This window comes from Taudactylus pleione, unplaced genomic scaffold, assembly GCF_031769625.1.
Source record: "Taudactylus pleione unplaced genomic scaffold, aTauple2 ptg000682l, whole genome shotgun sequence".
Lineage (NCBI taxonomy): Eukaryota > Metazoa > Chordata > Amphibia > Anura > Myobatrachidae > Taudactylus > Taudactylus pleione.
Genome location: NW_028285084.1, coordinates 1458333 through 1483863, shown reverse-complemented (window position 1 = coordinate 1483863; position 25531 = coordinate 1458333). Strand labels below are relative to the sequence as shown.

Sequence of the window (25531 nt, the reverse complement as noted above, 5' to 3'; positions counted from 1 at the left end):
CGCCAATAAGTGATTGTGTAGCATTATTTCATCCATTGGTACTATTACATAACAGCACTAAATGAAGAATTGGAGACAGAGAGCCGGTGATGTGCGGTCTGAGCATGAGCAGAATCTAGCCAAGTAGGTATATTTTTCATGTGCAATTGTGGCAGAGACTAAGGATAACCAATCCCAATACTCCGGCCCTGTGGAGGGCCATCCAGGAGCGGGCAATGCAAACTTTGTCCAACATGCAAACATTCAGTACATACTGACGAGTGTGTCTATCAAGCAAGTGGTCTTCTATAATTCCAAGTGTACATACAAGAGTAAGTACAGCCCGCGGAACTCCTGTAGAGGAAATTACCCTGAGTATTTTTTCCCAGAATGACATAATCTGAGGACAATCCCAAAGCAAATGCCAAAAGTTAGCTACATTTAGGGCAATTTGAATCTGAACGACCACCAAACCTAAAAGACGATCAGGGGTTAAATAAACCCGGTGCAATAGGAATAGCTGGATTTGTTGGAAATGAATTGAGGTGGTAGCTAATTGTGGACATCCCACTGCATCCTGCCATAAATCGACCTGTATTGCACCCAGATTAACCTCCCATTTAGCTCTGAGAGCTGGCAGATCATCATGATGGTGAGCCTGCATTACAAAGGAGTAGGCACGAGAAACAAAACGACGGGGTCCGCCTATAGACAAGAATTTTTTGACAGGGGAATCTTGAATGTTTGGGGGAGCATCGGGGAATTGGGTCACTAGCGCATGGCTAAGTTGCAGGTATCTAAAGAAATGTGACTGCGGGAGGCCAAATTCAACCTGTAACTGACTAAAGGATTTAAGTACACCTGCATTATATAGCTGTCCCAATGAGACCACTCCCCACCTGCCCCAAATCCCCCTGGTCTGCAACGCCAAAAGTTCAGGCAAAGCTCGATAGCACCATAATGGAGTAGCCGGATATAAGCCCTGTGTCTTGAGAAGTTTTGAGACAGAGTCCCATATTCTGACAGCTTGATTAAGTATAGGTAACTTAGTGTTAGATATATTACCACTAAGTAGTGCCTGCAGAGGAGTATGACCTGGAGTAACTTGGGAGATCATAACAGCATGCAGGGCCAGAGGGTCAGTGTCATTTATCCAATGCCACAAATGCGCCAGTTGAGATGCAAAATAATACATGCGAAAGTGGGGAAGTGCCAGACCCCCCTGTGAACGAGGCTTAGTAAGCACATCCAATTTTATGCGAGCTCTGCGATCCGACCAGACCAGAGAGGAGACCAAACTGTTTATTTGATGGAAAAGTTTTTGGGGAAGAGATATCGGAGAGTTATGGAGTACATATAACAGTTTAGGTTGTAGCACCATTTTAATTAAGTTGACACTCCCGGCGAGTGAGAGCGGAAGTTTGCTCCATGTCTTTGCCCTAGCCCGTAAATAGTCCACCTGGGGCACCACATTTAAGGTCACATAATCTCGGGGAGCATTAGATATCCAAATACCAAGATATTTAATGGTATTGACCCACTTCAGCGGAAGTGAAACACTCAAACTCACTGGGCATGGTCCTCCAAGGGGGAGAATACAAGATTTATCCCAATTTATTGTAAGTCCCGAGAAACTACCAAACTGAGTAATGAGATCAAGAACATGAGGCATGGAGCTGGAATAGTCAGAAACAAAGAGCAACATATCGTCAGCGTACAACGCCACTTTGTCTGTCCTGGCCCCCAGTTCCAATCCCCTGATATTCCTATGTGCCCGAATGAGACAAGCCATAGGCTCAATTGCTATAGCAAACAGGTTGGGAGACAAAGGGCATCCCTGTCTTGTTCCACGCGATAAAGGAAAGGAAGAGGATATAAAACCATTAACTGACACCCTAGCTGTTGGGGCCAAATATAGGAGCTGAACCCATTTTATAAACCCAGGGCCAATCCCAAAACAGCGCATGGTCTCCCATAGGAAGGGCCACTCGACAGAATCGAAAGCTTTTGCAGCATCCAGCGAGACAACAACTGAGGAGGACCCTTGCCCACGAGAGACCTGCAAATGAGTGAAAAGGCGACGTAAATTAATGGATGTGGACTTGCCGGGCATAAACCCCGTCTGGTCTGGGTGGACAACAGATAAAATCACCCTACCTAATCGAATGGCCAATTATTTATCTAAAATTTTAACATCTGTAGGGAGAAGGGATATGGGTCGGTAAGAGTCAGCCTCGGATCCTTCCCCGGCTTAGGCAAGACCACAATAAGAGCCTCTGACATAGATTGTGGGAGAGCAGTGCCCTCATATAGCTGGTTAAACAAGTCAAGGAGACGAGGGACATAAAACTGACTGTGCTTCTTGTACAGCTCTATTGGAACTCCATCTAACCTGGGTGCCTTACCGCCAGGGAATGAACGCAAATCCTCATCTACTTCCTCCCGAGTCAGGGGAGAGTCCAAGTAATCCCTATCCTCCGCCGTCAAAGTGGGGAATAATATACCTGCGAGATAGGATTGTACATCGTCTAACGTGCAGGTCAGTCTAGAAGTATATAAAGCCTTATAAAATTGTACAAAAACTGCAGCAATATCTGGGGTCTGTATCTGGGCCACCCCAGCAGCATCAAGAACTTCAACCACAGCTACAGGGGACCTCTCTGCACGTGCCAGATTAGCAAGGTAACCTCCCGGCCTGTCAGCCAAGGCATAGTGGGAATGTGCTGCAAACAGCAACCTATACTGAGTCTTAGCCAATAGTAAGTCACTCCACTCCTTCTGCGTGGCAAGCCAGGCAAGTTTGGAAGAGTCCTGCCCATCAGACCGATACGCTGCTTCCAAAGCCCTGCAGGAGGATTCCAACTCTTTCTCATGGTGCTTGTAGGAAGATTTTAATTCAGACACACGTCTAATCAGGGTACCCCTTAAGAAGGATTTAAAGGCATCCCAAACTACCGTAGTGGAAGCCGAGCCATGATTATTAGAGAAGAATTCACCCCAGGTAGCCTCTAGTTCCGACCCCGCTCCCATACGACTTAACCAAAAGGGGTTGAGCTTCCAAAAGGAATGCCCGCATTGACCAATCAGGTCCAACCCAAGTACTAATGGGGAGTAATCTGAAATCCCTCTTGCTTCATAAACAACTGACTGAAGTTTAGGCAACAGATTGGGGGAGATCAGGGCAAGGTCAATCCTGGAGAACGAATGATAGCTACGTGAAAAACAGGAATATTGTTTCTCCGTAGGATGTCTCGTCCTCCAAGCATCCACCAAGCCCAGCTCTGCCACAAGGGCCCCGAAGTGACCACTACTGGAGGAAGAGGAACCAGAGGCATTGCTCCGCCTATCAAGAACAGGATCCATCACGTTGTTAAAAGTTTCCCACACAGATTACAGGTGTATCTGGAAATCTAGCCATAAATTCAGCTGCTTTTTTCATAACCTCAGATGAGTACGGGGGTGGGATATATATAGCCAATAAAAGAATGGGGGCAGCATTTATTAGACATTGTAAAAAAACATACCGTCCCCAAGTGTCACTTTGCAGGGAAACCAACTCAAAACCAAGTGATCTGCGTATAAGGATTGAAACACCCCTGGATGATGAAGTGTGTGAGGTATGGTAGGCCCAGCCAACCCACGGTTTTTTGAGTGACATTAACCTACCCCCCAGCAAATGTGTTTCAGCGAGGCATGCAATGTCAGAACCATATTGTCGGAGCTGCTGGAGGACTAAGGATCTTTTAATTTTATCATTAAGCCCTCGGACATTCCAAGATACAATTCTCAATGGAGTAGCCATCATCCCAGATTAGTACCAGATACTAGCAACAATAGACAGCAGATAACCTGCAAAATAGCATTAGAGTGTGCGAGACAAACAAATAGACAAATTAAATATACAATGGTATATGCATAGAAGAAAGTAAAAAAAAATTGCGATACAAAAAAATTGACATGACATCTCTATAGGAACATCCCTTGAAAAACCCAAAAAAACTAAAGAAAAACCCCAACCCTTATTCCCTCCCCGTATACCTAACCCCAACTTCGGCATACCTAAATCCCTAACTATAAATCCTAACAACTATCCCGATACAGCAACCCCCCTACAGAGTACAGAGCAAAGAATTTAGATTACCTCTAGACATGAGGGAGCTCTCCAGCCAATAATGTCCTCGGTGCCCCTGCAAAAAAAAAAACATACAATAGCAGGGGAAGGTGCATAAACCCAAACATAATACATACAGTAGAAAGGTGACATAGACTTATATAGCGAAATCAGAGTACAATGCAATAAACCGACAGATAAAAAATAGTCGTTATTTGCAATCAGTAATGATATGAATATAGTGATCTCGTAATGCTATCAGTCTTACTGTCAACAAAGAAATAATAACTTGAAGATCACAACAAGCCATAAGCGCCCAGCCTATATGAGAACAACAGTCAGTAACCATATACTAAGCATAGTTACGTGAGTTCAAGGCAAATTATGATCCAGCTGACCTAATCTTCAGCCACCTGTCTGCGACCGTGCCTGTAACGATCTAGCCATAGAGCAGCCTCTTTTGGAGACATAAAGAACTTTGTTTCCCCGTCAGCAATGACTCATTAACTTGGATGGGAATAACATTGCATATGGGAGATTCAGCTCACGCGGGCGTCTCTTAATTGGCATAAATTGAGCTCTCTCCTTTTGCACATCAATAGAAAAATCAGGAAATACTGAGACACGGCAGCCATTCCTTTCCATAGGACCTTTGCAACGAACTAGTCTGAGTACTGAGTCACGATCTTGGTAGTGTAAGAATTTGGCTATAAACGTGCGGGCAGGTGCTCCAGGTGGCGGTGCCCTAGTAGGGACGCGATGAGCCCGTTCCACCGCAAAGTGAGAAGTAAAAGCATCGCGACCAAAAAACTACCAGGAGCCATTTTTCTAGAAATTCTTCCGGATTGTTCCCCTCCTCCTTTTCTGGCAATCCTACGAAGCGAACATTGTTGCAGTGGTGTAACTTCATCCCAGGTGCCCGGAGGCAAGATAAATGTTGGTGCCCCCACCCCCCAAATTAAAATGTACCACCCCCCCGGCACCTGTGCCAGCCCCAGCTGCCGCCGCCCCCCTATGCAGATCCTTTTATACAGTGCCCCCAGTAGTGGTCCCCCTATGCAGTGCCTTCAGTAGAGGTCCCTCTATGCAGTCCCTGCCTATGTTGTGCGCCCCCCAGTAGTGGTCCTCCTATGCAGTGCCTCCAGAAGTGCCCCATATACAGTGCCCCCAGTAGTGGTCCCCCTATGCAGTGCCCCCAGTAGTGGTCCTCCTATGCAGTGCCTCCAGTAGTGCCCCTTATACAGTGCCCTCAGTAGTGGTCCCCCTTATACAGTGCCCCGAGTAGTGGTCCCCCTATGCAGTGCCCTCTGTAGTAATGCCCCTGGTAAAAATGCCCCTAAAAGTAATGCCCCCAGTTGTAATGCCCTTGTAGTGCCCCCAGTAGTATAGCTCCCTGCAGTGCCCCAGTAGTAATTCCCCTTGAAGTGTCCCCAGTAGTAAGGGCCACTGTAGTGCTCCTAATAGTGCCCCCAGTAGTAAGGCCCCTGTAGTGCCCCCATATGATGCCCCCAGTAGTAAGGCCATTGCAGTTCCCCCATAAGATGCCCCCAGTAGTAAGGCCCCTGTTCTGCCCCCTGTAGTGCCCACAGTAGTAAGCCCCCCCCCCCCCCCCGCGCACACACAACACTTAACTTAAACCCCGCTCCAGTGCCTGCTTCCGTCCGTCCCCGGTGTCCGCTCTTCAGAACTATGGGAGAGATGTCATGACGTCACTCCCATAGTGCACTGCGGGACCCAGAAGCCGGAGCTCAGGAATGCCTGGAACACCGGGTGACAATTGAGCCAGGTGCCGCCTTCAGGGCTGGCGTCCGACGGCAAATGACTCCATTGTCTCCGGGAGTTCCGCCACTGTATGGACATAACCTTCAGCTCATTGTAAAGTGCACTCAACACATTAACAAATTACATTTTGTAAAGACAGGTTTTCTTTTTACTCCTTATTTTTATTTTACAAACCATTGAAGTAGTGATTTTGCGCCAGAGGAGGTCATGTAGATTTGGGTGCATTTCCCATACATGTAGGATGCACATTGCAAAGATGGCTTATTTACATGTTTCTTTTCAGCTGCATATACAGTGTGCAATTCAGCATAGTAATTAAAATGTTTTGACATGAAGATAAGACACTTGGGTATCTTGATGGCTGTGGCATATTCAAGATGCCATTCATTTTCAAGTTGGCAATGATGACTTTTAATGTATATTTAAGATAAAAGAAAGTAAATAAACTTTTGTTTGGATTATATAACCTTTAGATTGCAAACTCTCACCTTTTTTTTACTGAAAATGCATCTAAGTCACAATACGATGCGACTAGGACGCACCAGGAGACTGTGCTGATTTGTGAAACTTGTATATCTGTGTGCAGGGGCGGATTGGGAATTTAGAGTGGCCCTGGAAAAAATCCAGAGTGTGGCCGCGTGTGAAATGCTATGCCCGCAAGCTACTCCCCGTGTTTTCATCATGCTGGGGGCATGTCCACTGCTTCGGGAGCAGATGGATATATATATATATATATATATATATATATATATATATATATATATAAGATGTGTGTATATATATGTGTATATGTATTAGGGGTGTGCACCGGCCACTTTTCGTATTTTGGATCTGGATCTTTCTTCGTGTTTTGGATCTGGATTGGTTTTGCCAAAACCACCCTTCCGTGTTTTGGGTTTTGTGTTTTGGATCTGTATTTTTTTTTTAAAAAGCATAAAAACAGCTAAAATCACAGAATTTGTGTGTTTTTCTGCTCCTATGCTATTATTAACCTCAATAACCTTAATTTCCACTCATTTCCAGTCTATTCTGAACACCTCACACCTCACAATAGTGTTTTTATATCCAAAAGGTTGCACCGAGGTAGCTGGATGACTATGCTAAGAGATACGAGTGGGCGGCACAAACACGTGGTCCATCTAGGAGAGACACTGCAGTGGCAGACAGGATGGCAGTTTGAAAAACTAGGCCCCAAACAGTACATAATTCAAAGAAAAAAAAGAGGTGCAAGATGGAATTGTCCTCCCACCCACCCTAATGTTGTATAAACAGGACATGCACACTTTAACAAACCAAACATTTCAGCGCCAGGGTCTGCCACACGACTGTGGCTGAAATGATTGGTTCGTTTGGGCCCCCACAAAACAAGCTGGCAATTAATCTGTCCCTGCACAAACTGGCTCTACGGAGGCAAGATGTCGTCCTCATCCTCCGATTCCTCACCCTCTTCAGTGTTGTGTACATCCTCATCCTCACAGAGTATTAATTCGTCCCCGCTGGAATCCACAACCACAGGTCCCTCTGTACGTTCTGGAGGCTGGTCTCCCTGGAAGAGTTGATAATTAATTTTATGAACATCATCTTCTCCACATTTTGTGGAAGCAACCTCCTACGCCTTTTGCTGACAAGGTTCCCGGCTGCACTAAACACTCTTTCGGAGTACACACTGGAGGGGGGGCAACTCAGGTAAAATAGAGCCAGTTTGTACAGGTACCTCCAAATTGCTTCTTTTTCCTGCCAGTACAGGTACGGACTGTCTGACATGCCTACTTGGATGCTGTCACCGATGTAATCCTTTAACAGACAGACGCACGCTTGTCGCTGCTGCTTTAAGGATGCAGGTGCGGCTACAGCCCACACATTTCACAAAGACAGAAAAAAAAAGAATATTTTTATTGTTTGTGGAGCGCACTTTGAGGGTGTCACCACCCTTTAACAGACAGACGCACGCTTGGCGCTGCTCCTTTGTTGATCCACGTGCAGCCACAGTGCACACAATTCACAAACACAGAAAATATATATTTTTTTGGTTTGGACTGGAGTGTACTTTGGGGGTTACAGCACCCTTTAACGGTCAAGCCAGCCGGCCCTTTACTTATGACACAGGCGCACGCTTGGCACTACTTTGTTGATGCACGTGCGGCTACTGCGCACACAATTCACAAACACAGAAAATAATTTTTTTTTTACACTTGGGGGGAGCACCCCTGATGGACAGAGCACCCCCTGGACAACACTACAGCACCCCTTTAGGACTGGGACACTGCACAGGACTTTGGAGTGGACACAGCCCCTATGGAGAACTGACTGCACAACACAGTCCAGCCAGCCCCTATGGACTTTGAAGTAGTGGACACAGCCCCTATTAACAACCGCAGCACAGCACAACACAGCCAGCCCCTATGGACTTTGAAGTAGTGGACACAGCCCCTATTAACAACAGCAGCACAGCACAACACAGCCAGCCCCTATGGACTTTGAAGTAGTGGACAACAGCAGCACAGCGCAGCACAGCGCAGCACAGCACAGCACAACACTACTCTGCACTACACTACACTACACTACACAGCCCAGCCAGCCCTAACTCCCACCCTCCCTCTTCACTGTCCACAGCCGAGTGAGAAAATGGCGCCGACGCGGGTACCTTATATAGGATCCAAAACCCGCGAGACCCGGAAGGCGGGATGATGACGTTTTGCCTCGATTTCAGATCCGAGTCAGGCGGGAAAAGTCGAGCCTGACTCGGATCTGACTCGGATCGGGGGGGGTTCGGATTTCAGAAATCCGAACCCGCTCACCCCTAATATGTATATATGTGTGTGTGTGTGTGTGTATATATGTATATATATATATGTATATATATATATATATATATATACATACATATATATACATACATATATATACATATATATATATATATATATATATATATATATATATATACATATATAATAAGAAGCTAATGAGCAGTTGCCCATCACTTCCTGGTGGTTGTAAGATTTAAAACAAGAAGAGGAGAATAAAGAAATGTTGCCACATAAAGTAATATGTGCCCCCTTTCCATTAATAAAGAAGATATGTATGTGCCCCTTTTAAGGCAGCATATATTCATTATTAATTAATTTTAAAAAAAAGTATATGTGCCTAATTTATATATTTGGCACAATGTTTTATGTAATGAAGTGGTTAATACTTAGTTTTCTTCTACTTCTCTTGATTCAATGTAATCCAATGAGTTAAATAAAACTATGTATAAATAAAGAATACTGCTCTGTAGAGCTCCCCTATGCAAATGATTTATACTCCGACAATCCCGCTTACTTTACAGACCGGCAACCAATCAGGGGCAGTCCCTCATGCAGGCCATAGAAATACACATTGCTGCACTGAACATGTGCAGTAAAATGTGGCCAAATTTCAAGTTTTGAGTAATTTCCACTTATAGACTTGCGCCTGGTGAGGATGTATAAAATGCAAGTAGTGTACCATAGGGACATGCACCTTTAAATGTAACATGCCCCTGCCATTGTGATGGCCTAATTAGACTTGGCTGCTTTATAAGAAATGCCTTTTAGGAGGCATATCTATTGCAAGTTCCGAAAGTCCTATTGAAAGATTCATACAAATTCACTTAACTTAGACTAGAAGAATAAAAGTAACATAAGCCCCATCACCCCCTTCCCAAATCCTACAATAAAATGATACTATGCTGGGGTTCACTTGTTATAATGTATAACCACCCCAGCACAGTCGGCATGTGGCTGAAGAAAAAACATTCCTTATGGATAGTATTTGTTTATTTTAATTACTGTAAGTGTTTGAAAATCTGTGTCTGTTTTTTTTTTCCATTAGGATAGTATTGTGGAACTACGTGTTTAAGGTGGATCTGGCAGTCGTGGGCATGCTGGCACATGTAGTGTTCTCGCTAGGGTTTTTTTGGGCATGGTGCTGACCACTGAGGGCACAATTGCGGGCGCATCACTATAGCTGATGTATACAGTTATCATTACATTCGTATAATCAGTGTTACATTACATGTACTGTAATGTAATGCCCCCGATTCACCATATGCTACAGAGTAATGCCCCCAATAGTTCTCACAATTCATGTCATGCCACACAGTAGTGCATAATTTGCCATTGAAAATGGTCTAAGATCTCATGTCTTGAGAAGTTCTCTTTAATCACACCTGATAATTTGTTTTCTTTTTAATTTAAGGGTGTCTGTCATGTTAAACACATTAAAAAAATATGCTTAGACAATACTAGAGTCACAAGTAAATGATTTATGCTATGTAATGTGTCAGCACTATAATTAAGAGATACGACATCTGGTAAAGAAATTGGCTAATGCATGGTTGATGTAACATTATTAAGTATAACATGACATGGCTCAGTTTATATTTCTATACTGTGTTCAAACTGGTGATGCACCAACTTACTATGTGCGCTACTGCAGATGACTTGTGGGGTGACCGGTGGTCGGCTCTCGTGTGACATTGTATGGGAATCCCGGAGCCCTCCCTCCTGTACTGTGAATGATGTGCGCCTGTTATAGGCTGGGCCCGGCAATTTGCTCAGCTCATGTAGCAATGCTCTGTGGTGTCTCCTAGACCCAGTCAGTGACTGTGTGTTTGTGTGGCTTGTGTCATCCGGAGAAGTGCAGGGTGCAAGTATGCAGTCTCAAAATAGGCAGGGTGCATATGAGTGTTTACAAAAGAGCTTAGCGTGAACTACTTCTGAGATACCAAAGATGTGTGCATTGCAAAGTACATCTGAAAGGATACATTTTACTTTGATTCATTCAGTAGAATTACAGCTCACTCTAACTCAGGCCATGAAACCGCTATGCGTTCGGCATCTCGGCGGTCTGGATGCTGACGCTTTCCTTACCGGTGCCAGAATACTGACGCCGGTCAGAATCATGAAACCAACATTCTGTGAATCACATGCCATTACATTTTTAAAAACACATTGTATTTACTATGACATAATTTGTTACCTCGTTGATAATGCTCAATGCTTGTGCAAAAAATGTAAAATAAAAACATTAAGAATAATTTATGTAGGCAGTTTCAAGTTACAATGTTGTCGCCGTATTTTTGTTCATATTTTAATAGTGAATTGAATGAGAATATAAATCGTCTATTTTGTCATTATGTAGGTCATTAAGAAAGCTAATGATGCTCTTAACGGAATTAGCAGTTCATCTGTCTGTACTGAAGTTATCCAGTCAGCTCACGGGATGGAGTATTTACTGGGTATGGATTACTTTGTAGTATACTATGTTATTAGTATGAACCAAAGTTACTAATAATATTTACTGTTATTTTATGTCTGTCTTATGCTGTTACATTTTAATGAAAAGTTTAAACAAACAAAACCTAATTTTTATATCTATTACTTCATGAGATGAGGTACCGGTCCCTTCTGACCTGATGGTTTTCCACATTTCCCCTAGGCATTACTTATTTTGTGCACTGTAAAGTCTTTGTTTTGGGAAGTGAGGGACAAAAGAAGGAGCGACATCTGCAGTTTAATGTGTGTGTGACGCCTGAGAAACATGGGAATAATGTTTCTATTTATTTCTTAGCACATATTATATTGTTAAATGCTCTTTGCCGTGGTCTCATACAGATAGTTCAGATATACAATTACATTTATTATACCAGTAGGTGTACTTAATTGACTGGAGATTTGGTCTACTAATGTGAGACATTTAGGGTACCTGTGGGGCTCTTCAGAGTATGCCAGTCATAAAAGTATGAAAGAGATATCCTCCTTCTACATGATGCCAGTGACTACCATCACTTTCCCCCACGCATCCGCTGTTTTGCCTGATCTCTGGCCATATCAAGAGCACTTCTAACATGCCATGTGACCGTGATCATCCTAAAGCCAGTGCAGCGCCCAGCCACTGCTCTCTTCTTCGCTTTCGTTCTCAACCAGGCATAGAGAGAAGCTGCACATCCTAGACAAGACGAGTAGCTATGTACAAAGTTAACCTTAATGGTGCCTGGTTTGATGGATTGTAAATGTCATTGAAACCTTAGGCGCTCTTTCTGTTGCATGTGTAGCTATTAAAAAGATGAGCCCTGATATAGAGAGCTGTCCATGTAGTATACTGCAGTACAGAGAGAAATAGTGCACCACTTATATGCAGTATTTGGCATATGCAGAGACAGACAGGCTCTCAATTTCTCATTTCAGGGGGACACTGGGAACCATGGTTCTAGAGTGGAGTGGAGTCTGGGCACCAACTAGTTAATCTTTTTTACCCAGCAGCACAGGCTTCCTCTCCCCTTTACCCCACCTCCTCAGCCAAAGAGCCAGTTTTAGTTTTGTGCCTAAGGAGTTAGTATTGTTTACTTTTATTTTTTCTTTATACTGAGCGGGTCAGTGTCATTGAGACTGCTGCTGCTGCTCCACTGCTTCCCCTGTTCCTGTGACCGGAGCACTGGTGACAAGGTCAGTGACCCCGGCCGGCTCCTATTCACACAGACCGGAGACCAGCCGTGGCTGGAACTCTGGAGACAGGTAAGGTGGCTCTCTGCTTGCCGGTCAGGGAGGCGACCAACGGCGCTGGCAGTGAGGTCCCGAACGTCTTTGCTCCCCCACTAGACCACCAGGGAAGCGGGCTGTAAAGGAAGGCACGCTCTCTGAGCAGAGCACATTCCCTCGGTTCGGCCAGACAGGGGGAGGCCAGCTTGTCACGTTAGCTCCTCCCCCATCCCTTGGCAGGTCCCCTGCTCTAGGATACCTGCCACAGGGCTACTCCTCCCCTCTGCAGATATGGGGCCGTCATTTTCACATTGCCTGCCTTGCAACAGAGACACACAAGATCCTGCCTCCCCTATACCTCACTCCCCAGTGTCAGGTTATAGTATCAGGCTCCTTTATCCCCTGTTGGATTTTGACTGTTGAGCAGTTATTGCGCATTATTGCATTATCCAGCATTGAATGTTTTGTGTGTGTGCAGTGGCGTAACTACTGTCCCTGCAGCCCCCGCGGTGGCTTGGGTGCGGCGCCGAATGAGGGCGGCGCTGGCGATAAAGAAGCGAGGAGAGAGGCAGCCGCACTGACTGCTGTACCTGCACTGGAGTCACTGTCAGGCGGGCCGCAGGCGTGTCGAAGCCACGAGCCGGTGGTGATACAGGGGCTAGATTAATTTACAGGGGCAGGGGCTAGATTAATTTACAACCATCTTGCCCACTACGGAACTTATAGATATATATGTATTTACATATATTAATTTTCGTATTGTAGATTTATTTGGTTCCTTTTAGTACAGTACCAATAATAGTAGGGACGACACAGTGGACTTGGCTTTTTATGTAATATTTGTTCACAATCAAAAGAATTATTTTTGTCGGACACGATTCTTGTATTTATGTTAGTTATATATTTGTAATCCTTATTTTTCACTACATACTCTCAAGGTGGCAGATTTTATATTAATATTATTAATAATAATAATAATAATAATAATGATAATAATAATAAAAGTCATGTTTTAAAATATTAAAAAATGTTTTTTCTTGTGCGCCCATAACAAACAACCCCTAGTTCTTTTTCCTAACCTACAGCAACGCTACCTGAACCAGCATGGGTTCAGGGTTTGTCTCAGTCAGTCTAGTGCGGGTATCTACCTCACTACAACAGAAACTGGTTCAACGGTCTACGCTTCAGTTGTCTAGGCAATACCCCTCTGTTATTCTTCTTTCAGCTACAACTCAGTCAGGGTACTCCTCGTGCCTAGAGGAGAATGTGTCTGTGACGTCGGATGTGGAGACATCGTCTGTTCCAGAGGACTCTGTGCCAGGTACAGATGTGTCCACATACATCTGTACCTCTGTATATGCTAGTTGCGTTAAGCATAACCGAGCATAAACAGCATCCTATTTGCTTTGTTGTGCGAATAAGGTGAATTTAAAGATAAAAGTTGTATGAGAAGACGCTCGGCGCTACCGAGTTATGCCCTGGCATGGCACGATTAGAAGGCTGTTTAACACACAAGGAAGTAAGATGTATGTGGACACATCTGTAGATGTCTTGGTCAAGGCAGTCACGTCTGCTCTATTACTTAAGAATTCTGAAATGCCTTTGGCAGAGGCGCCTCTTTTTAAATGGAAGAAAAAGGAGTCTGCAGTATTTCCTTCCTTTCTTCAATTGGAGGATCTCGTGGCAGAGGCTTGGACACACTCTAACAAGTGTTTCCAGGTATCTAAGCGCGTTTTGAACTTTTACCCTCTCTCAGCTGCAGACGGGTCAAGTGGGGGACAAACTAGCTATGTGGCCTCCAGTGGATGGCCACATAGCTCGTTTGGTCAAGTCCACTTCCCTGCCTGTCCTGAATGCAGCTTCTCTTTAGGGTCCTATGGATAGGAAAATGGCAAATTTTCTGAAATCTTTCTTTTCCAAAGCTGGTACAGCTCTTCATCCAGCTCTCACCTCTGCTTGGGTGGTCAAAGCTCTAGGGGGTGGGGCGGATTGGTAGATCACTACCAATTCCGAGCGTTACTATTTGGGCTTTCTACGGCTCCTCGTGTGTTTTACGAAAGTAAAGTCGGCGAATATCAAATGCAAGGGGGCCCGTATCCTTCCTTATCTGGATGACATCCTTATTCTGGCACAGTCACCGGAGGTCCTTCAGGACCATCTTCGCCTAATGGTGACCCTCGTTAAGTCTCACGGAGGGCTCATCAACTGGAAAAAATCCACAATCTCTCCACCTCAGGTGATGCTTCACTTGGGAGCCATGCTGGACTCAAAGGTTCATAGGGTATTTCTCCCCAGAGACAAGTTGATCGCATTACAGGACAAGAATTCGGACCTTCTCAGTCTGCTGGTGCATCCTAGTCACATCGCATTGCGACTTAGATGCATTTCCGGCAAAAATAAGATGCCCGACACTAGCAGAGTAGCACGAGACCTGGCAAGTTGTTCTGCGTGGTGTATTGAGGCTAGATGTATGATGACACATCAGTACTATGATTGGTGTGCGGTCCGACGTCTTAACCCTCGGTTTTCTGATAGCAGGCGAACTTGGATTTAGGCATTTGGCATTCCATCCTTAAGGTTCAGGTCTCTACACTCTCAGTCCTTTTTCAAAGGAAGCTTGCCTCTTTACTGGATGTCCATACTTTTTTACAAGGTGTGCTTTGTTCCTTCAGTAGCCCCGTGGGATTTGGCTTTGGTGTTGACGGCCGTTAGGGTTTCCCCCTTTGATCGCCTGGCAACTGTGGACCTCCGTTGACTTACCCTGAAAACGGTCTTCCTACTTGCCATGGCCTCAGCCCAGAGAGTCTCTGGTTTGAGTGCATTATCCTATTACTCTCTCTTCCTTATCTTTCACCCAGATCGGGCGGTTCTCAGGATACACATTGCTACCCTCCGAAGATCATGTCCCGTTTCCACATTAATCAGGAAAATGAGGTACCTTTCTCTTCTTTTCCTGACTCTTCTCTGAAATTGGTCTCCCTGGATGTGGTTAGGGCCGTCTGTGTTTATGTAAATAGGATGCAGGTTATCCAAAATTCTGATTCTCTTTAAGACTTCAACAAACAGGGCTGGCGGTCCTCCAAACAGGCTTTGTCTCACTATCTTCACTTCACTATCCGCCATGCCTATCTTTTAGCGGACCATCCAGCCACAGTGTGTGCTCAGTCCACCAGGTCAGTGGGGACTTTGTGGGCGGCTAGGCGTGGTGTATCTTTGCAGGGCAGCCATTTGGTCTTCCACCCACACTTTTATCAAATTATATTGCTTTGATACCTTCGCTTCCTTGGATGCTGGCTTGGGGTGTAGAGTATTGAGCGTAGCATAGGAACGTCCTTTCCCTTAGATGGACCGCTTTAGAAACATCCCATGGTTCCCAGTGTCCCTAATGGCTGATAGAGAAAAGGGAATTTTTGTCCTCACCTGTTAAATCCTTTTCTCTGATGTCCATGGGGAACACTGGACGCCTACCCTGATGCCCCTGGCTGGCGTTTTTTTTTCTTCTGGTCTTTTCCAGATCTCTTCTCTCTGGCTGACTGTGTGCTTGAGGTATGTGTGCCGGTTTTCCTTCTCCTCTTCTCCTCCTCCCTCTCCTTGTTAACTAAACTGGCTCTCTAGCTGAGGGGAAGGGGTATAGCAGAGAGGGACCCTATGTTGCTAGGTAAAAATTATTTACTAGTTAGTGCCTAGGCTCCTTCTGCTCCTTCTGCTCCACTCCTATACTCATGGTTCCCAGTGTTCCCCATGGACTTCAGAGAAAATAATTTAACAGGTAAGGATGAAAATCAGCTTTTTTAGCTACATTTCAGCATTTTACATTTCTAGTTGAAGCAAATGTAGATTCATTCAGCAATTTTACCTTCCATTTCTCTAGGGCTCATCTCCAGGCATTCTTTGCCTTTTAACCCAGGACAGCTTCTTTGCGGCGACCACATTATCAGTGCAGCTCCCCTCCTACCTAATGGAAACCATAACACCTGGCGCAGTGGCCGACTGAGTTCTTAATGATCGTGACCAGTGGCATCTGCCCAGAATTGTCTGTGGTGACAGATAAGCGACACTGGCTTAAATCATATACACATTCAATGCAAGAGGCACCAGAGCATATCCAGCAGGTCAGTTCAGCATTCTTTAGTTTCCATGGGATTTGGGAGCAGAAGACCCACCAGAGTGCGCCTGTTAACATTACGACAGCACACAGCACCTCACCTGGCCCGTGATGTCGCTAATTAGACCCTGGAGTACTGCCAACTTGTGGCATGATCTGATGAGTTGTGGTTTCAGTTGTTTCCGGCTGATGGGGAGGGTTCAGGTGTGGCGCAGACCACATGAGGCTATGGACCCCAGTTGTCAACAAGGCTGGTGGTTGTTCCATAATGGTGTGGAGTGTGTTCACATGGCATGGGTTGGGTCCGCTGGTCTGTCTGAACACGTTATTAACCAGTAACCGCTACGTTGCATTGCTTGATGACCATTTGCAGCCCTTAATGGACTTCATGTACACCCCCAAAACAATGAAATATTCCAGCTAGATAATGCACCGTGTCATCTGTCCCAAGTTGTCCAAATTGGTTTGAAGGGCATTCCGGGGAGTTCGACGAATGGTGTGGCCACCACGTTCATCCGACATGAACCCAGTCTAGCATTTATGGGACGTGGTGGAGAGGTCCATTCACACCCAATATCCTATACCTACTAATATCAGGAAACAGACGGAATGGGTCAACATCTCTCGAGGTCTTCCGTCCACTTGTGGAATTGATGCCACATCAAGTTGCTGCACTTCGCCGGGCTAGAGGGGGTCCTACACGATAATAGGCATCTATTCCATGATTTTTGGCACTTCAGTGTATATTTGGGCAGTGACACAATTTTTGATATTTCTGCTTGATTACTAAAACATGTGGTGGCATACAGAGCCAAAATTATGAAAATTGTGTCAGTGTCCAAAGATATATGAACCGATCTGTATATAAATGCTGGCTTTTCTCTTTGTTAAGCTTTGCCAGGCCTTTCTTGCAGACATCTTTAGTTGTTCGTGGGTCTTTCTGCCTTTAGTTTGTCTTCGGCAAGTGAAATACATGATCAGGTGATTGACTCGGCCACTGCAGAATATTCAACTTCTTTGCCTTGAAAAACTTCTGGGTTGCCTTCGCAGTATGTTTTAGGTCATTGGTTGACGCTTCATAGTAAAGAAGAACAATCAACTTTGCTAATTTTGGCTGAATCTGAGCAGACAGTATATCCTTTTACACTTCAGAATTCATACATTTCTGAATTGCTTTCTCATACATTACAATGATCTGGCTATAATTAACAGAGATAATTGCTTCACGTATTGTAGCATGTACAAATATGCTGTTGGTGGAATACATTTTTCTTAACGTTTGGATTTCTTATACAATACATTAATCATTGTTTGTTAAAAAAAAGACATTTCATTAATCCTGAAACACTCATGTAACATAAACTAGCAAAGAGAGAGGCAGCAAAAAAGACCAATTTCTTTCAAATGTAAAATATTACTTTCTTACCTAGAATATGTTGTTTCTTTTTTCTGTTCTTGCCAAAAAGACATAACATGACACATGCACCAAATATGTGTAAATATGCCCTGTCATGATTATGAATTCCTACCTATCTATACACCCTAAATGTCGCTATTTAGCGTTATAAGTCGCACAATAAATGCTTTCCAGACTTTGATTGTGTTTCCAAAGCACAAAAAGATATTATTCACCAAAAAGCAGATAGTTACACGCTGTGCTCTAAATACAATTAGCGCAAACAGATTATACAATCACTAGGTACAGTCGAATACATACGCATGCACTCTGAATCCAGATTCCCGGCATCAACTATGAAACCTCAACAGCAAAGAAAAGATGACTGACTAGCAACTTCAGGGAGCATGCATATAAACCTTTGCAGAGATAAGCAATACAATAGAACAAGTTGGCATAATCCCATTGGTTCTTCTTCCTGGTTCTTCTGTTACAATACAGTTCATAGGTCAATTTGTATGATCACAGTCCAGCCTCCAACAGCTCTTTGTGTGTCTAATCTGGCTGCGTTACAGAGTACATTTTAATGCCTATCTCTCTATGATCCATAATTTGCAGATGCATGTTGCGATTCCTCACCGATGGAACCGGAAGTCTGCAAATAAACAGTGGTTTAGAATAGCACCAAACATGGTCTGTTTATCATGTACTAAACCTGAGATCTTAAATACAGTCGCTTTATTGCATACTTAATAATGAATAAAACCTTGGATATTAACCTTAATGCTAGGGAACCTTTTTATGTAATTGTGCACTGTGTAAGTGTAAGGATATTAAGAAAAGCCGCTAGTTAGCGTTGTGTGACTACGTGTTTGTGGAGTACACCGTGGTACGTGTTTTGCAGGGTTGTTCATATTATATGTTTTAGTAAATGTATGTAGTTATATAATGAGGACTTTTAGCATTGTTCTATTGCGTGGGAATCGCACGATGCTAAATAATAGCATCACCGTATGTACTGATATTGTGGGATTTGCTAAAATGTCGGCATGCGGCCATTCGCGAAATGGCGTCTTGTTGCCATTCGCAAATTGGCGTTGTGCAGATTTTTCGTTTTAACAGGTTCTGTCTCAGCCAATTATCCAGTTTCGACATGATACAATCACGGCCACAGCATAGGAGAATGATAATGGACACCTTAGCGTTTTATATTTGGCACTATAGTTTATTTTACTTATACCCCTTTTCTACCAAAATCACAGGTCCGACCAGGGATTTGTAACACTCTGCCTATCCACGTCAGACCCGAGACAGACCCTTTCACACCACGGTGCCGACCATGGCAGTGATCGCGGTGACAAAATATGTGGGTCCCAGGGACCCACCACTTTAAAAAAATGGGGTCCTACCTGACCATTTCTGGGTCACATCATAATTTATGCTTTAGAGCTCCCCATATGCCTCTCAGACCTCCCCACATGCCCCTAAAATGCACATCTGATACCTGCATGCTTTAATACCTCCATGATCTTTCAGGTAATATGACTTGTCTGTTCACAAAACCCATAGTGAATAAGTAGGCTTACCATATCATCCCTTTAAACTGGGACACTCATGGATTACACAGGTTCTGTGGCTCCTTAAAACCAGGTGAAATCCTTACATGAAGTCAGCCAGTCACAGAACCTTTGTAATTAATTCATGAGTGTCCCGTTTTGAAGTGATAGTATGGTTAGCCTATGAATAATACTTTAGGTAATAATAGGCATATTTATCAAAGGATAAATGCCCGGCCTTTACACATTATGCCGCACATTAATTACCTTTACACATTATGCCGCACATTAATGCCCTTTACACATTATGCCACACAGCAATGCCCAGCCTTTACACATTATGCCGCACATTAATGCCCTTTATGCATTATGCCACACAGCAATGCCCTTTACACATTATAATAAGACGCCGCGAGTGGGTGGGGCTATGAGGTGGCGAGCCGCGATTGGCTCATTGCGTCTTCCTCCTATTGGCTGCTGGACCGCGAGACATGTTTGGCTCGCGGCCAGTGCCAAACAACCGCCGCCGTTTCTTGGCTTCCGGGCAGCGAGCTCCGCTTAGCTTGCGCCCGGAGCCAAGCTTCTCCCGCCGTCACTTTACCGCCGACATTGGTGGAAGGGACAAGGGAGTCCCTTCAACAGGTATCCGCCGCTGCTGCTTACACACTGTCCCAGTGCCAGGCATGGATATGTCCCGCAGGGTACACATCTCCTCTGCCTGCCCCTGCAGCTGTGCCAATGCTGGGATCAGACACTTGATCCCAGCACGGCTTTCCACAGCAGCAGCCAATGTTAGTCTATCTGACTCTCATTGGCTGCTATCACAGACAGCGTTGTGTCTTTATCTGCAGGGGGGACACGCTGTGCTGCAGCCAGCTGTCAGGGATTGGCCACAGCACAGCGTGTCCCCAGGGACCCTGCTACTTTTCAAAAATGAGTCCCCAGTGCTCAATTCCGGGTAAAATGCGCGTATTTGCGAACACTGCATGGTTATTTTCTTGTTCTTGTGCACCTTTGTTCAGTGCAACTCGTCTGCCGGCAATTGGAATTTACATAATTTCCAAATGCCAGGAAAGTCTGATCTCACCATGCTGTAAGTGGGACCTGGGTCCTGTGAACACTTTCAACACTTGCTCACTTCCTCATGTTTCTCATAGATCAAGGTGTCTGTGTGAAATTTCACTAAATTAAGTCAATTACTTTCAAAGGTATAAGAAAAACTTTGGAGCCAATAGCTAGTGAAACACCCTGTATAATTTGCATTTACACAAAATCTTGCATTTCCCATCTGAGGCCTTTTGTAATATGTTGGGAACTATGTTTAGATAAATTGGTTAAATTGCAACTAATTGTGCCCCTCCCCCATAACAAGTCCTATTTCCTTTTTGTTTAGTAGTGTGTTTCATTTGGTGAAATTCACATAATGCGCAGTGTTATTTAAGTGTATTTATGTCTTGCAACTTAACTCTCTATTGTATCTCCCGAGAGGGGTATTCTTTAATAGTATTTTAAGTAGAATATTTTTGTACATTTTCCCAGAATTGGTGGTACAGTAAATTAATTCCATTTCCTGGTAACATAAAAATCGGAATTCAGTCCAGCTTTTTATTACTTAGTATTGAATTAATATTCTACCTCCACTTTCTGTTTACTCCACTTTTATAGAACACCCATCCATGTAGTGCTGCAGATTATCATATACAAGAGAGCTATAAAGTTCTGGTGGGATAAAACTATGGATTCACAATGTGCATTTTAACAACACTACATGTTAAGCACTTAACACTATACCTACTACATTTATCATACATGTGGTCGTTTTAATTGTGCTTTTCCACTAGTTGAAAAGATTCCAGCCACCCCCTGGTAATTCCGATATTTTCATTTCTGCAGGTGTAATTGAGGTATACAGAGTCACCAAAAGGGTACAATTGGGTATCAAGGCCACAGCTGTATGCAGTGAGAAACTGCAAATGCTACTAAAAGAAATTGACAAGCTCTGGAACAACTTGATAGGATTCATGTCACTAGCTGCTCTAATGGTAAGTTTGTGGGGGGTTTTCTTTGTCTATACTTTTTTATGATTACTATATTGCTAGTTCTAACATTGCCTTGTGAAAAAGAAGTCTGACAACCCTCTGTTCCTACAGGGTGACCTAGAATGACTGTGATGGCCACGATTGCATTTATAAATTATAGCGTATATGACATAGCAAAGTATATTATTTACACTACAATTTCTACCACAGTAGCATAACAGATCAGGATCCCCATTGGTAGAGAAATAAAACAAAAATCTGTGAATTAATATAGCACCTCTACTTTCCCCTATTCATGTTAAAAACCAATTCATTTACAAATAGCATGGAGTAACACGTATACAGATATGTGGATATATTTTATGGTGGTTCTCATGTACAAATCTATGCACTGAATGAGGGTCCAGGTCCTTCCATCTACAGACCCTACACTTGATGCTATTTGCTGTGTGCATAGTTTCCTAAAAATTTGCATACAACAATAAGCTATTAATTTCAAAATGCCTCAACCTCCTTGCGTTTAGAGAACTCTGGCTTACCTCGTCTGACACACAACCCTGCAGCTCACTCTTATAAAACAAAACACTCATTTGATCCCTAGAGAATGCAGCTGTAGCCACCACATATAGTACAGTTTTTAACGATCCTAGCAGACCTGCTACCTGTAAATGTGCTCCTGCAATGAAGTCTTGCTCCAAAGCAAACCGCCACCATAAGTCATCCTTTCATGTTAGTTCTGTCTTTTAACTTGCCAAGCAAACATAATTCACTTCTGTATTAACCAGTCATCTGTCATTGCCTATTTAACTCCTTCTGTGCCCGCTGCACTGATTTCGCCTTCCTCCATCATAGCCCGTGATTTCCCACCTATTTTTCTGCCAAATTTCACAACCACTTTTTCTTACACTTCCCAGTCCACCCTCTGTTTATTCAAATAAACTAGAACAAAGCCTCCATACTCATCACTACATCCCAACCTGCCTATCGCATATAAAATGAGGATAGAAATATGCCATTTAATATAGAGAGATAAATTGAAGAGAGCATCTAGATGTGGGTGGGTGTGCAGCACATAAAGCCTTTCATAAACTGCAAATAAAGTTTTTTTTCAAATGCTCCACCAACACAATAATGGCTGCTATGAGAGTTTTTTGACTGCATCCATGGATGGCAGACTGACAATCAAAGAATCGCTTAACCATGCTTCCATTTGATGGCGTGTATCTGTTTTGGAAAAAACTAGATTGAATGATTCCCTAAATCACTGGAGGTAAAATTATATAAAGTAAATAATTTGTCACTGAATTAGAGAGCTAGACATTTTCATTCATCTTGTTCTCACCAGCACTTCAGAGAGATAGAAACTAACGGCCAGTAAGCAGGATTTCAAACTATCTGAAGAAATGGATGTTCTTTACTCAAGACAATGATTTTGCTTAATCAGTGAGAGGTGCAAGATTAAATTCTACTCTACCCACAGGAAATATCTTATTGAAACCCCGAATTATGGCCCTGATTTAAAGTTGTGAGCTAATGCTGAGTTTTTTTGCAGCTTTGTATGTGCGGAGATATGCTAATGCAACAGCGACCGGGACTTGCACTTACTCTTCTGAGCCATCATAGCTTTCCGCAACTGCGCACACATACGCAGCATTGGACGCAGATCGTACAAAACTTGACTTGCTGAGAGAGTCTATGGTCACTCAGAATGGGCGCCGTAACTGTGATGCCGTATCCATGTTTCCTATGCACTGGATTGCAGACGTAGAATATAACACACCCATGAAATGGTTGAGACACACCTACGTTTTTAGCTGACACTCCCCATTGACTCTCCCAAATGCTCCCTGACAGTTAATCACACATGCGAATAAAGACTTACAGCGAGCAACTTTGGTAATGTACCTTGACGCATGTGCAGTGCAACTGAGACGCATGCACTGGGGCAAACAATCGCTCCATTTGCGAAAACATCAGCATAGCTTACAACTTCTAATCAGGCCCTGTGTCCTTACCAGACTTTGTTGGAGGAAGAAATAATTTCTCCTGTTCCATTGAAGTAGAGCAAAAAACAGCTTCTATACTAAGTGTTTCCTGGTAGAAAAAGCATTGGGGGATGGCTTCCGAACAGTTCTCGATCTGAAACGACTCAGTCAGTTAATTTATGCAAGACATTTCAGCATGAAGTCACACCATTCTCCTTTAGTAGAGGAAATAGACCTCCCTCAATAAATCTACAAGATCTCTTCATTCCTATTGTACTGTAGTTCAACATTATCAGTGTCTTTATGCTTGGCCAACCCTTCTTACATTTCTTTCCAAGACCCTTTACTTGTTGGTCATTCTTATGGCTGCTCTCAAGAAACCAAGAAAACATGTTATGTCCTTGTCTGAATTACATTCTTATAATAGAAAAGTCAGATAATATCACAAGACACATAAGTGTGGTGATAAATTTCCTACAGTAACATGTTTGGATCATTAATACAGTGAAAACTCATCTGATGCCTTCTCAAAAGCTAGCATTTTTATGGATTTGGATAGGCACTACAAATCACGGTATGTTTCTAAGAAGAATGACTTGGCAAAATTCGGTATATTAACTTCAGTCTCCACAAAAGGTGCCAGTAAGGTCTCAATCTCCAAGGAGTGTTTTTAATACATTATAAGCATTCTTCCTTAGGCATGGTGACATATGTGAGGTCTTCAGTGGGACTACACTCCAACTCCTCTAGATCAAGTCTTCAGACTTGCAAATATCACAAGGAAACCCTAGGATAGTGGCAGGATCCAAGACTAAAATAACATGGTGTTTTTCCCATCAGAAATAGAATGGATTGTGCTTACCACAGACTTTAGTTTCAAAAGTTGTGCTCTCATCCACTTACAGAAGTAGTACAAGGGGAAAATGGCTCCAGAGTGAAAATGGACTGTGCGTGAATATTCTGGAAATGAGGGCACTATGGCATGCAAATCAGCGTTTTCAACCTCTTTTAAGACACAAACCTCTCAGGATCTTTTTGGACAACTGGGCAGTAATTGTTTTCATAAACCATCAAGGTGGCACAAGAAGCAGAACCATGATTGCAGGAGATAATTTGATATCCTGTGAATTGCATGTACCAGGCAAAGGGATAATAACATATTATCTTAATTAACATTAACTCTATCCATGAAAATGGTCCTTATATGAAGAGGTTTTTTTAACTGTTAGTACAGTAATTTGCTCTCACTCAAATAGATCTCATGGCAATAACTTCAAATACCAAGATAATTCAGTTTTATTTCCAAAATAATGACAGCCGAACAAAGCAAATAGATGCACTGTTGATTTCATGGAATTTTTTTCAACTAGGTTATGTGTTTCCCTCTCATTGCTCACAGTCTATGAAAGATCAAGAAAGAATCAGTAGAGGTCATAGCGTTACTTGTGTTTTGGCCTCTTCATGTGTTCTTTGCAGTAGGATGGGTAATACTTCTGGAACAGCCTTGGACTCTGCCATCTCAGCCCGATTGTCAGTATCAGGGACCAATTCTGCATCAAAATCCAAGTGTCCTGTCTTTGCGGATGTGCAGGTTGAGCTGTTGCCAAGATTCAAAAGTGTAATTGACAAAGTATTTCAGGTACTTTAAAGCAAGTAAACAAAATTATTCCTCTATATGCTATAGGATTTGGAAGATTTATTCTGTGGTGCAAACATAAACTATTTGCCTGAACTGCTACCACTCCGCAGATTCTTCCAGTTTTCTAAACAAGGCTTTTGCTCTCTCTACCTCGAAACATCAGGTGTCTGCCTCTGTTTTTCTGGATGGTGTCTGATTAACTTATTTTCATAATTTTTTTCTCAAGCAGTAAAAGAATTAGACCTTATATCAAGTTTTTGTGGGACCCTATAATCTTAATCTAATACTAGATTCTCTTGCACCTGATCCCTGTGAGTCTTTGGAAGATGTTTCCCTGGAGTGGTTTACACTATGGGGTAAATTTACTAAGAATCTAGTCTGATCGAGTTTGTTTTTGTTTTAAGTCAAATTGCATCACCGAAATTCGGATGATTTG

At 43.3% G+C, this 25531-nt stretch overlaps 1 protein-coding gene across 3 annotated transcripts in view; it reads left to right on the top strand.

Moving 5' to 3' along the window:
* SYNRG (synergin gamma) overlaps nucleotides 1-25531 on the top strand; it is a 125679-nt gene that overhangs the window by 87974 nt on the left and 12174 nt on the right. Inside the window, exons 16-18 of one of the 3 annotated variants that reach the window (XM_088455967.1) lie at nucleotides 11039-11135; nucleotides 21326-21474; nucleotides 24856-25095. In XM_088455967.1, coding sequence (XP_088312093.1) covers nucleotides 11039-11135; nucleotides 21326-21474; nucleotides 24856-25095 — 486 coding nt within the window. Of the gene's footprint in view, nucleotides 1-11038; nucleotides 11136-21325; nucleotides 21475-24855; nucleotides 25096-25531 lie in introns of those variants that run through there. The other 2 variants (XM_088455968.1, XR_015872459.1) reach the window with 2 other exon arrangements.